Source organism: Periplaneta americana, chromosome 10, assembly GCF_040183065.1.
Source record: "Periplaneta americana isolate PAMFEO1 chromosome 10, P.americana_PAMFEO1_priV1, whole genome shotgun sequence".
NCBI classification, from domain to species: Eukaryota; Metazoa; Arthropoda; class Insecta; order Blattodea; family Blattidae; genus Periplaneta; species Periplaneta americana.
In genome coordinates, this window is record NC_091126.1 from 15,956,688 (window position 1) to 15,971,314 (window position 14,627).

Sequence of the window (14,627 nt, forward strand, 5' to 3'; positions counted from 1 at the left end):
TGCCCCGACCGGGAATCGAACCCGGGCCACCTGGTTTCGCGGCTAGACGCACTAACAGTTACTCCACAGGTGTGGACATTTATCGGGGGTAAAAGTGAACAAATAAACGTGTGATTCAGTGACTAATGGAGAAATAGTGGGTAAGAGTGATGACAGAAGTGAGGAGAGGTAGAAGTGATTGTAAATTAGAGATGAAAGTGAATGGTTATGATTAAGTAGTGTTAGTTTCAAATTAGGAAAATTTTAGACTATAGGATGTACTTCAATATAGGTAAAGAATAAAAGTGGTGAGGTGTTCACCAGATAGAAGGGAACATTTTTAAGGTGAGAGGTTAAAGAGCAAATTGAGGGTATGTATTGTAGTAATAGGGGTAGCAAAGGCAAAATAAGATGACTGCACACGTCGACGAAAGTTTGTATTTGTTACTGTAATTAGAAGGTGATGGGGAGCACGAATACAGAGATGTGGTGGTGATCCGTTACTAAATAAGAGCTACTGAAATAAATATATCATATCATATAGCTTGAAGCACAATTGACAAAATAAAAGTAGAAAATTAAGACAGGATGAGACAAAGGAAGTGAAACAATAACAGAAAGAAGTTTAACTATTTTAATAGCATAGGCCTATTAATATATTCTTTAACACATAGGGAAGTTTCATTTAATTACTAATTTGTGAGTTCACATTGCTAAGGAAAGAATTATTAGAGAAGTACTGTCCAAATTTCACGAGAAGATACCTGCGAGGGGGGGGGGTATGGTTCCTTGCGGGGTAAGAGGAGAGGTTGAACTAGTAACTGAAGGAGCAGGTGGATGGAGATGGTGTCATTGGCCGGCTGGGACAAACAAAGCATAGTCATTGGCCGGCCGGTTCCATGTTGTGGAGTTGGTTGTAAGAGAAGGGGTAAAACTCACATTCCTTGCTCGGATCTTCTCCTGAAGTGCGGACTGTAAGATATTCAATTCAGATGAAATATATTTTCTTATGGACAAGTTGTATAAAGAATTTCTTCTTAGCGTACCGGTAATAGGCCTAATTGTGTCGTAAACTTAAAATATTCCAATAATTGTACTGTGGGTCATTAAAATCACGCTATATACAATTAACAATAAAATTACAGTGCACTAAAATAAGTAACAAGTTCACATGATTCGATGGTACATAGTAGCAACAATTAAAAGAGCAATAAATATTAACTACACGCCTGAAAGCGAAGTTAAGTGGCCGTATAAAAAGAACAATCGCTTTATTAACTTTATTTCGGGGAATTCGGAAGTATGTACAAGATTATTATTCCAGTGAATGAAATAAATTTTAAAACCCTTGTTGAGTCCACAATATATGGAATTGTTATGCAATACGAACATGCCTGCATAAAATAATAAGAAGCGAGAACAATTTTCTCATTAGGAAGCTGTTATACAGTTTATTAATAAAGGAGATTGTATTATATAATCACTAGAAAAGTTAATTACAACTGCATTATTTTAAGGCACTAAATTTCTTCAAATCGTGTTACGTTTTAATTACAGGGAGGAACCAGAGCGCAATTTCGCCACCAATTGCGCCATTTCCAAAGCTGAATTTGATTTGGGATTTGAATGCCTGCTAAATTTTTCCTGCAGCCCATTCGTTGAGGGAGAGTTCTCTGGCAAATCGCAATATAGCGAACGTAGAAGCTCCGCCCACGACCCCTTCCACTTTTCTCCTACTAGCTCAACAGACACTCTACGTGATAGGCGAGTGTTGTGACGAATGCACATTTCATGTGGGTGGGGATAACTTCCCCTACTGGCGTTCGCTATATTGCGATTTATCCGAGTTCTCTTCTACGTGAGGTTTAGCTTCCCTTCCGGAAGCAGCCATGCTGAGGATGTTATCGCCAACGAAACTGAAGTCCGTATGAATTCATATCTGTCCTCACTGTACACCACCGCATTACTACATTATTTTTAATGAATTCAGAAAGGAAGAATTTATTCCTAGGATCTACTATGGTCCGTCCCGGTGATCTGTGGAGTAGAAAGACGAAACCAAGACCTCTACGCAAGTGATATGTGGGATGGATAGGACCAATGACTGCTCTTGGGGGGCGGCATTGCTTGAACGGAGCGAGCAATCGCTTTCAGGAGGGGATAATTTTTATCTGAACTCCACTCTACCTTCTACCACAGTCTACTATATACAGTCGCGAAGCTCAATATGTAGTAAAACTGCAAACATGGGTAGTTGCCCACCACTAGGATCGCTACTATCGCCTCATCATCGCAGATCTCTCTCCTAGCAGACGTCAAAATATGTTACACTTTCGTTGTCGTGTTCTTTTGGAAAAATTAACACCTTCCTTCCATTATTGAAATATTAAATGCATAAAGTTAATTTATTATTTTAATGAAGTATATTAAATTCCACCATAAACTCGAAGATACCTGCAAGAAATAAGTAATATAATTTTTGTTTGTGCAAAACGAACTGAAACTTACTATAACAGCTTCACTCATTCAAGATTATAGCGATAATTAACTATGAAACCAATAAATATTAATTTGCATTTCCCTTTACAACAATAATAATGGAAATATGAATTAATGGAGTAACTTACGCGTATCGGTACTTGTAGTGTAGGCTTACGTAGTTAACAAAGTGGGATGAGGTTAAGCAATAATAATCACACCAAAATTGGAAATAAAACGTGATCAATAAATATTATTGTAACAGACTTTTTCTACGACTCTAGTAGAGCAACAAATAAAAATAACAACAAAATTAACAACTATAATTAAAAACATCCTTTGAAAAAAAAAATAGGCCTAAGCAATAATAATCCCACCTGAATTGAAAATAAAACGTGATCAATAAATTTCATTAAAACAAACTTATTTTTTCTACGTCTTTAGTAAAATAACACATAAAAATAATAACAAAATTAATAGCTACAATTAAAAACATATCCTCTGAAAAAAAAAAGTAGACCTAACCTTTATTTCTCTGGAAATTTAGCAGCCTAAGTGACAGAACTTTAACCGGTAGCTAATGTCCTTTCGGTTAGACTGAAACATTTCATTGTGAAATTTAAGGATATAATGTATTCTAACATCACAAAGAACTTCAAAATTAAGAGTTTTGTTTCTGCACAGCATTCTTGTGGAAACCCAGGAACCTTTCTGAATCTTTCGGAAATCGGACAAAGGCTCTGGGCTCTTTCTCTTACTGTTGCTACAATTTATAGCACTACAAACGTCTCCTCCTTGTCCCATATTATTATTCCAATTATTATATTTTAGCCATTAACATTTTCATTACAACCAATAACGAACACTTCACAAGCTCAATGTGAAATACGCAACGAGTTAGCACTCGATAGAAATACGACACAGTCCAAAGTCGACCATGGACAGTCTATTGTTTCTAGTTGCTAACCGCTTGGAGCGCTTTATCACGAGATTTGCAAAAAAACACCTCAAGCTTCGCGACTGTATATAGTAGACTGTGCTTCTACCATGAGCATCTTACCCCTTAGCGGATCGAGCTGATGCTGCCCGCAATACACTCCGGCACAGACAGACTCCGCCCCTATATGCGCGAAGTTACTCCACAGATCCCTGGGACGGACCATAGATGCACATTATTTTGAAACTACATAGTAAATATAGTCTATGTCCATTCAAGCACAAAATGCCATTAATTTCCTTCATTTTCGTCATTTTCATCGCAAGGAAGTTCAGCATAAAGTTTTAATCGGTAAGTAAAACCTCAGATTTGTCAATGTCACCTTTTTCTCTATATAGGCTTCACATACCTAGTAACTTTTGAGCAACTTTAGTAAACGTAACTTGTAAATTGTAATATTTTAGCGAGTATATATTCATTTTAAAAATAATGTAAGAGATATCTAATGAAAGAACCTAGAAGCTAGTCAGATAATTGCCAATTTTTCTCAAACTAGTGAAACTTTTGAATGAATTTCTTTTTACACAGTGTACAGACATCATTTAATTTTTATAAGCTGGAATTATTTCTCTATGCTAATCTGATAATGAGTTTTTTTTTTTTTTTTTTTTTTTTTTTTTTTTTTTTTTTTAGAAATTTGAATGATTACATTACTTACAGTAAATGTTCAAATTTCATTCCCAGATTAACATAGGAAATAATTTAGTTGTCAAAATTAAATGATGCCTCTAGGCTGTGTAAAAGGAAAATTATTCAAATCCTTCCACTAGTTTATGAGAAAAATTGGCAATTATGTCTTAGTTCTTTTAGGCTTTTTGATAAGATTTTTTCTAAAAAGTTTATTAACATTATTATATATTCGCTAGAATATTAAAATTTACAGCTTAAATTAATCAGTTTCCTTAATCTGTGGCTGGTGGCTGCTCTGGAAGAGACATAGGGAGGGGCAAAATTGACAAAATTCAACTGTTTTTGTGAGATATTTGTCTCTCCAATAATGACATTCAAATGCACACAGTAGATTTTATAAAATAAGAAAAAATTAAGAAAGATATTTTAGGCGGAAAACAGACTTGTATGGGCAAAATAGGCAATTACCCTGAAACTTGGCAATTTTCTGCAAACCGAAAGTGGTGTAATATGCTCTAGGCCTAAATGACCTAAAACGAATAAATATCTAACATCTTGTACTTTATAGGCTAGCAGAAAAAAAGGAAACATGAAAAATCTTCAGTCTGTCTAGTAAAGTGAACTCTATTATTTTGTAACACAATTTGCGATCACATCTATGTCCACCGAGTGACACGATTTTCAGACACGTGACCAAAGGCGCCGGCTTTTGGGGGGGGGGACAAGGCACTTTCTGCCCCACAACTTATAGAACCAGGGGTGTCGCCCAATGAAGTTGATAGATGGCCTCGCCCCCAAGTAATACGAAGAGAGATTTCTCGTGTTAAAAATAGGCCTATTTAATTTTTTTGAAAGATAAAATAGGACAGACGTCAAAAATGGTTATTTCAAATCCAAAGATTTGGCTAGTTGTCGCAATGAACATATTACTCAACTCAGTCTCCCACCCTTTGCATTTACGATCAGTGAAATACATGATTCAATGGTGAATCCAATTCTTTGTCTACGATCCATATTTTTTCAGTCCAATTAAAATTTTTAAAATATTGCAATCGAACAGAAATGGTAGTAAGTATTACAAAGCAGAAATAATAATACGGAATTAAGTGTTCAAATTAACAGTGTATTAGATTGTATTTTTTCCTATTATCAGTTAAATTATTATTAATGTTCAACATTTTTTCATAAACAACAACATGCAGTTTCAATGATTGCTTTTTGTGATGATCGTCGCGAGTGTGGGCTCATTAAGTGATCAGCGATTGCGATGTAATTAATTATTAATGATAATGGATAATTTTTAATGAAGAGAACTCTCCAAAATAAAACGACAATGAACGGAAACACTGATCAATTGGATTCTAGTAGTGGCTCGTGTTTATTATTGCTGCAAGGATCAACGAAGAGAGAAGGGATCAACGAAGAGAGAAGAAAAGGTGGTGTATCAGACAATGTTATTTTCTGAAAAATAAGTAACGATATTTTGGAGGAATGGAAATTAAAGTTTTATCAGACTTTGTTTTAATTGGTTTATTTCACGACACTTTATCGACTGCGATGGTTATCTAACGTCTGAGTGAAATTAAAGTGGCTATTACACTCTTACTACGTCATACTACTTTTGACCAATAAAACGGTACGAAAGGACGTATTTCAACCAATCATGGCTGCTTATCGCACAATTTTATCGCGTCCCTAGCATTTGTTTAATTTTATCGCGTCCCTAGCATTTGTTTATTGGTTTGCCAACATTTGAAACTGCGCTGGTCTGGACATCAAAATATATATATATGTATATATATATATATATATATATATAATTACAAACCACTCCAGTCGATGCACAGCAGTTTCAAATATGACTCGCATTGGCATTCAAGAACAAGAATTAATAAAAATCACTGATCATACCTATGCATCTTCTGAAATCCGATTTACAAATAAATGAAGAAATCCTGAATAAGTTGAATACACCATACAGGCCTAAATCAACGAGTTCCACTTCTATTACGCACACGTCCAATATAACATCAATTGAACCACCAACCACATTCAAATTTGAAAATTGTACATTCAATAATTATTCCTTTTAAAATTATTCATATTTATTTTTATGTCATCGTCGTTAATTAAAACTTTTCTAACACTTGTGTATATTAGTTAGGTTATGTTATAGCATCTGCTATATGATATTATGGATAGTCACGTATCAGAGATTGTTTAATATTAAGATTTATTGAAAATCATCTGTCAAGTGACGTTGATTACTGGGATTCGGATAATTGAAGTGGAATGTTGCATTTTAATAAAAATGAAACTGAATCAACAAAGCCTTCTTGACTAGTAACATTGCCATCGTGTATAATAGATCGAAAACTTCTCGACGAGAAAGCATTGCTCACTACTGCCATCTAGTGTAATATTTGTAATGTTGAGATGGTACAATAATACATTTGAAGACAGTTGTATTTTCGTAAGTCAATTAATATTTTATTGTATTGGAGTACTTCGTTACTTCTAATCTTTATATACTTTCTTATAATCGTGTAATAGTCAATTAAATCCCACTCGAGTTTTGATTTTCTCTAGATAAATCAAAACGTCTAGTGAGATTACTGTTGATAAAGCCAGCGAAACGAGTCCAGCGTCTAGCGTCGAAAATTACCCAGCATTTGCGCTTAATGGGTTGAGGGAAAACCCCGGGAAAACCTCAACCAGGAAAATTGTCTCCACCAGGATTTGAACAGGGACTGCTCGTTTCACGGTCACACATGCTAATCGTTACTCCAGAAACTTCTGTGCAGAGTCCCCTCCCCTAATATTTCAAAGATGTCGGCACCTATGCACGTGACAGTATAACATTATAATAACGTTACATATCGGTAATATGGAGTTTAGAAGAAATAGCGGAATTTACCACGCGTGGCCTGGTACAAGTCCAGGCAGGTCTTTGTGCCGCTCATTACAACTTACTTACTTACAAATGGCTTTTAAGGAACCCGAAGGTTCATTGCCGCCCTCACATAAGCCCGCCATCGGTCCCTATCCTGTGCAAGATTAAGCCAGTCTCTATCATCATACCCCACCTCCCTCAAATCCATTTTAATATTATCCTCCCATCTACGTCTCGGCCTCCCTAAAGGTCTTTTTCCCTCCGGTCTCCCAACTAACACTCTATATGCATTTCTGGATTCGCCCATACGTGCTACATGCCCTGCCCATCTCAAACGTCTGGATTTCAAGTTCCTAATTATGTCAGGTGAAGAATACAATGCGTGCAGTTCTGTGTTGTGTAACTTTCTCCATTCTCCTGTAACTTCATCCCGCTTAGCCCCAAATATTTTCCTAAGCACCTTATTCTCAAACACCCTTAACCTATGTTCCTCTCTCCGAGTGAGAGTCCAAGTTTCACAGCCATATAGAAGAACCGGTAATATAACTGTTTTATAAATTCTAACTTTCAGATTTTTGGACAGCAGACTGGATGATAAGAGCTTCTCAACCGAATAATAACACGCATTTCCCATATTTATTCTGCGTTTAATTTCCTCCCGAGTGTCATTTATATTTGTTACTGTTGCTCCAAGATATTTGAATTTTTCCACCTCTTCGAAAGATAAATCTCCAATATTTATATTTCCATTTCGTACAATATTCCCGTCACGAGACATAATCATATACTTTGTCTTTTCGGGATTTACTTCCAAACCGATCGCTTTACTTGCTTCAAGTAAAATTTCCGTGTTTTCCCTAACCGTTTGTGTATTTTCTCCTAACATATTCACGTCATCTGCATAGACAAGAAGCTGATGTAGCCCGTTCAATTCCAAACCCTGCCTGTTATCCTGAACTTTCCTAATGGCATATTCTAAAGCGAAGTTAAAAAGTAAAGGTGATAGTGCATCTCCCTGCTTTAGCCCGCAGTGAATTGGAAAAGGATCAGATAGAAACTGACCTATACGGACTCTGCTGTATGTTTCACTGAGACACATTTTAATTAATCGAACTAGTTTCTTGGGAATACCAAATTCAATAAGAATATCATATAATACTTCCCTCTTAACCGAGTCATATGCCTTTTTGAAATCTATGAATAACTGATGTACTGTACCCTTATACTCCCATTTTTTCTCCATTATCTGCCGAATACAAAAAATCTGATCAATAGTCGATCTATTACGCCGAAAACCGCACTGATGATCCCCAATAATTTCATCTACGTACGGAGTTAATCTCCTCAAAAGAATATTGGACAAAATTTTGTACGACGTCAACATTAACATCATAAATCTTTATTATGAAAAACAGCCATTGTTATATTATTATTGAAAGCCGCAACATTCAATACTACGAGAAAATACAATGAATTAATAACAGTTTTTGGACAGGCAATTAAGTTATACATTTAGACGCTATCCCGTATTTCATACTTTGGTTGCTTGTTATAAAGAAATCGTAAAACCAATAATGAGCTATTACGAGGCACTTATTTCCGAAAGGTACACACACGAGTTCCTTTTCATCTAACTTAATTATAATATTGAACAATGGATTCAATCATAAAAGTCTCTCATTCTGAACACCCAATTACGTGAATATGATATTATATATAAATAAATTCCCCTGCACTGGACTTGTCATTCGCAGTTTCAGCGGATCATTTCCCGATTCCGGCTTCAGTGGTAAGACTTTATTCCTTCAGTAGAGAGTTGTTGAGATTTTCTCTTTGGATTTGTGAGCAAGTTGCTCAAATGTTGAAATCTTTCGAAACTGTCAGGTTAATATTCACACTTTATCTTCAACGAATTCACAAGTAAGCTTGGAACTTCAGACTTCCTAATTGTTTCCCTAAGATATTTTTATGCATATTGTCAAATTACCATTCATACCTTCTCTTAAATCTGCAACGATAGACAAAGTAGAAGTTGTTCATTCTTGATGCTCAATACTTTTAACACTAGCCTATATATAATATGATGGAACGTCAAAACTGTTTGAAAATGGAGAACATGACGCTGAAACTTGTCACAAAGGAGTAATATCTTAAGTTTCAATAATTAACACGTTGCGTAATTAAAAGTTAAAAATCATATCTCACACTTCGATGAAATATTTCCAAATGATCAATTATGGCTGCAACATTTTGTGCATCTCCAGATTTATGGCGTTCAGTACAAGTCCCTTTAAACAATTTCATTAAGAATTTCAATATTCGGTTTCATATCTGTCAAAGTGATATTAATTAATTTAATTCCTTTCATCTGTGTTTACTGTTTTTCTTTTTTTTCTTCGCAGGAACACTAAAGGAAAATCATAATTCAATAATTCGTCAAATAAATCTAACACAGAATTGAATATGAGTCCTCTAGAACCATAACTCACAATATCCAAAAATTTGTTTTCTTTTTTGGCAATTAAGCAAAAACTTACATCTCACTAATTACCGTTTCGCAGTAATTATTTGGAATGTGCCATCTATTATAATTCTAAGTATTATTGACTGTTTTTATGTAAAATCGTTTGTTTTTATACGAGTTCATGAATTATTGAAGAATGAGTAGTTTTTGGATATTGGATATTATGAGTTAGGCCTATATATTCAGAAGACTGGAGTGTTTGAAATGGACAGACAAAACAAGAAATGAAGCTGTGCTTGAAAAAGTGGGTGAAGAAAGAGTAACGCTGAAGTTGATCGGAAACAGAAAGAGAAATTGGCTGAGTCACTGCTGGCTAAAAAAGAACTGCCTACTGAAGGATGCACTGGAAGGAATGGTGAACAGGACAAAAGTAGGGGGCAAAAGAAATATAATATCAGATGTCAAGACAGACATCTTTGCAATATCTTGTACATTCGTCATATCTAGATAGGTAGTTTTATTTTATACAGAAAATGACATTTTCATGGAGGAGGTGCACGGGGTTTTATGAAAGCAAATGATGGCTGAAGACGATAATGAATTTAGTTGAATACTGTCTTCTTGTAAAAGTTTTGTAATGTTATGTTGTTCGGGTTCGCAATATCTTCTTCTTTGTTACGAAACGACATGTCCCTGTGTGAAAGCTCCAGAAATTCTGCAAATTTACAAATACTACAAGGAAAAATAAGAAAATCTATGTGCAGAGCGTTCAAACATGTTGCGCAGCTGTTGCAGAAACTCGTCAGGGAGCCGCCTGAAGTGTCGTGCGTACTGTCGAGTAATTTTCGAGAGATTTCCCTCTCAACATACAAAAACATTCACGAAATTTTGGGTTATTAAAATACACGAGTAGGCTATGCTGAGAAATGACTTCTCCAAAGATGGTTTGAAACTAGTTGGAGATTCCACCACAAAAGTAGTTGTGTCACAACATCGGAGTAGGCCTACTTTTGAAAGGTCTGAAGCAGAGATGTAAAAATGTGACTCGCGGAGTGATTTCCCCTCATTATCTTCTCCTACAGATTTAGATGCGCGGGACGGAATTAAGGGAGAATCGCGTGGCTTTGACATAAACAACCCCACCCTCAGCGTCACATCGGTTCAGTAGGCTAGTAAGAAGTGGGTACTTAATACCTAATACGTCACGATTTCTTCTCATTTACATTCCTGATCTACAGTTTGCAACTCCCAATAAAAGTGTGGACTAAGGTGAGAATTCCCATTACAGGTATGGAGTCCACACTGCGATGCTTGCTTTTAGCCGGCGCCTGGATGCTCGTCTTGCAATTTGACCCGGCATTCAGAGCTTCAGCCACTGCGGCGATCAGCGGAGATAGCGCGTCTTCAGCAGCCTCCAACAGGTACTGGAACACCATCGCAGGAGGGAAAGGGAAGGTCGCCAGTTCGAGCAGCGGCGTAGGCGGATCCTCAAGCAGCACTACGGGAAGGGCTTCGTCCATCGGTGTCGGCAGCCAAGGCGGCGCTCTCAGCACCAGTTTAGTTGGAGGCACGGGCAGCAGCACCAGCGGGTGGGGCTCAGCCATCAGCTCCAACGCATATGGAAAAGGATCTAGTTCATCCAGCAACTATGGAGGTGCGGGTAGTAGTACCAGCGGACGAGGAAAAGCTACCGGCGTCGTGGGTGCCTTTCCCGGTAATATCGGCGGACAAGGAGAAGGCTCAGGCGGATACTTAGGAAACACCCAGGATGGCTTCGGAGGCGGCGGCGGATACATTGGGAGCGGAGGAGCAGGAGGAGTCGGCCTTCTAGAAAGCGGCGGTAGTGCATTCGGAGGCGGCGCGGGCGGCGGTTTTGGAGGCGGCGCGGGCGGAGGTTTTGGAAGCGGCGGTGGCGGCGGTTTTGGAAGCGGCGGTGGCGGCAGTTTTGGAAGCGGCGGTGGCGGGGGTTTTGGAAGCGGCGGTGGCGGCGGTTTTGGAAGCGGCGGTGGCGGCGGTTTTGGAAGCGGCGGTGGCGGCGGTTTTGGAAGCGGCGGTGGCGGCGGTTTTGGAAGCGGTGGCGGCGGTTTTGGAGGTGGCACAGGCGGAGGTTTTGGAGGCGGCGCTTATGGAGGCATTGACCAATTCGGTGGTGCTGGCGGTCTAATCCGAGGTGGCAGCGGTCAATACGGAGGTGGTCAATTAGGAGGCGGTGGATTATTAGGTGGCCAATTCGGCGGAAGTGGACAAGTCGGAGGAGGTGGTGGGTTTGACGGCCTCATCGTAGGAGGCGGAGGTGCTGCTGGAGGTTTGGAAGGCTACGAGTATTTCGGCATAGAGAAAAACTTCATCAATGGTGGCGGTGGTAGAGGCAACGGTTTCTTTGGCGGGGGAGGTGGTGGACCTGGACGGCTCTGCCCGTGCTACTGACCAGATTTGTGGATCAATTATCCAGCATTGCAAAACAAAAGCAAAAATACGAAAATGCAGAAAGTTAAAAATAACCGCATTTCATCACACCACAATGTCACCAATGAGCAATTATAAAATTAACAGAAAATACCTCATCACCGCAAGTCCTGTGAATGTAATGACTTATTATCATCATCAATAAATAACCTTGGGAAGGATAATTTGTGTGTTTTGTCTACTTTATGCAATTCAAACTTCCGACATTCAAACAAAAACATAAGTTAATTAATAGTAATGTATAAATTTTAAGAAAACAAAATGGCCTGAACCAAAATGAACTCACTACCTTATGTAGCCTATATGAAAAAGTAGCCTGAAATTCCTATAATGAAAAAGAAATCGTTCACTTATTATACGACAGATTAGCTTTAGAAAATTTCACATGCTATAGCCTAAGACTTAAATTTGCCCGGAGGAACACGAACATTCAACGTTAGGCAAAACAGAGATATGAACAAATCTTGAGGCATATTTACAAAGATGGAAATGGTAAATATGTTTTTAGCGAAACTATGCAAAACAATGAATGGATGAAGTGACACCAATAAGGCATCACTCATAAGGCAACTAAGCTAAGAGATAATGGGGTAGGGTAGCCAGTTCCTTTCCCCTCTATTGCATACATCGCTGGCCAATAACATATTACACTAATCACATTTCAGATAGATACAAACAAATGTTTTTCCTTTAAACATATTGTCAAGTGAGATGTATTGCCTGATATTATAGATGAACACATCAGTCAGAAGCTCAACCAGAGGTAATATATACAGAATGGAAGTGAAATAACCCTGCCAGTGAATAGCTCATGTTATATATAACAAGAAAGTGTAATACCATATTGATGGAAAGTTTATAGTTTTCTCAGAAAGAAATGTTGTTTTTTTTCCCCCAAATGTTTAACACCCTCTTATTCGGTAACTATTGCGAATAGAATTGTCATTCTTGTCCATATCGATAGAAAATCTAAGAAAGAATCATTTATCCCTCTGGCGTATTTCAATAGCGTGGACGGTTTTCGTGTAAATTTAATTTAAAAACCAATTTCAAGCCACTGAACGATGCGAACAGATTCCAACGTCGTAGCGAGAGGAGGAGACTCGCGTACAGAAGACAGACCTGAATAATCTCTCAATACTAACAACAGTTAATATTTTCTTAACTGGTGTAGATTTCTTTGTAGAAACTTTGTGTCACATTACGAAGAAAAGAACGTCACGTTGCGGCCCACGAGTCTAGATTCGAGGACGAAGAAATCCTATATTCCAGACCCTCTGGTACACAGCAACGAATTTATTTTATTTTATTGGGTTATTTTACGACGCTGCATCAACATCTAGGTTATTTAGCGTCTGAATGAAATGAAGGTGATAATGCCGGTGAAATGAGTCTGGGGTCCAGCACCGAAAGTTACCCAGCATATGCTCGTATTGGGTTGAGGGAAAACCTCGGAAAAAACCTCAACCAGATAACTTGTCCCTACCGGGATTCGAATCCGGGGTACCTGATTTCGCGGCCAGACGCGCTGACCGTTACTCCACAGGTGTAGACGCACACAGCAACGAACATTGATCTATTTGAAATATCACGTTTTGGAAATCGTAGCCAATAGACCTTCCTCGCCACGATTGCAGATTCTCTTGCGGTTTCGTATATTAAATGAATATCGGCTAATGCAGCATCAGTGAATCCTTCCATTAGGTCACGTGAGATTTCTGTAAGGTTAATGACCGTTAACTGACAGAGTGTTAATGCTGGAGTACAGTACGATTATTTTCTCCTGACAGTCGCCTGTTTCAGGCGAGTCCATTTAGTTACGCCAAGGGGTGTTTGGGTTATTCACTCGCTTGCCGTCGGAGCGATCGGATGTCACGCGTGCGGTGGAGCGGTATGTTTCCAGTACAATTAAGTTGTACTGCATTCCTTTACCGACCGCTCGTCCTTATCTCTACTCCGGAATTCTCCCCACTCCTCCTATTACTTCCCCTCTTTCGCGTCGCTGAGCTGTAAGGACTAAATAATCGGTCTGTACATGTGATCGAATAGCTACTTGCTTATAGTCTAAAATTACAGGCGGTTTTCATAATACGGTCATTCATAAAACATCAAATCGTAAAATACGTGACGAATTTATGGAAAAGCTATTAGAGCCTTGGGAAAAGTAAACAGGACGTTATTTTATATGCATTTTTCTCAAATACATATCAAAATATTATTCACGAGAATTTACCGTCACTTACAGAGCTTATTTCTGAGGATATTCTAAGCAAGAAATGTGATATAAACATGTGTCCTAATCTCAATATTTTCAGTTACACTAATTTGAATTTGTTAGTAAAATACATTTTTTCTTCAGTTTTAAGGGTAAAAAAATATTACAAATAGAGAATTAACTATTCAGAAGTATCATTTCTTTAATTGGCTAATGTTCTGAAGCTAACAATATCACTTGGTTAGCCTTTCTTGTCAGAAGGTTTTAATTAAGAATATGCCATATGCTAATTTTATCTAAAATCTTTTATTTATAAAGTTAATTTTAAGGTTATTTTTTAAGATTTTATACTATAATTGATATTAACAGTGCTTAATTATTACAACTTATTTTTGAAACAACGTTCGTTTTTAACTCATTATATTACATGCTTATTGGCTTTTAAGGAACCCGGAGGTTCATTGGTGCCCTCACATAGGCCTAAGCCTGCCATTGGTCCCTATCC

General features: G+C 37.8%; 2 protein-coding genes across 2 annotated transcripts in view; one reads left to right on the forward strand and one right to left on the reverse strand.

Annotated features, from left to right (window-relative positions):
* The window catches only part of LOC138707456 (DEP domain-containing protein 1A-like), a 141,808-nt gene that overhangs the window by 112,459 nt on the left and 14,722 nt on the right, over nt 1–14,627 (reverse strand). The gene's annotated exons all lie outside the window — the stretch shown is intronic.
* Nucleotides 8,724–12,071, forward strand: LOC138707457 (uncharacterized). Its single transcript, XM_069836935.1, has 2 exons — nt 8,724–8,766; nt 10,730–12,071. The coding sequence occupies exon 2, from the start codon at nt 10,732–10,734 to the stop codon at nt 11,866–11,868; it is 1,137 nt and encodes a 378-aa protein (XP_069693036.1). The 5' UTR covers nt 8,724–8,766; nt 10,730–10,731; the 3' UTR covers nt 11,869–12,071.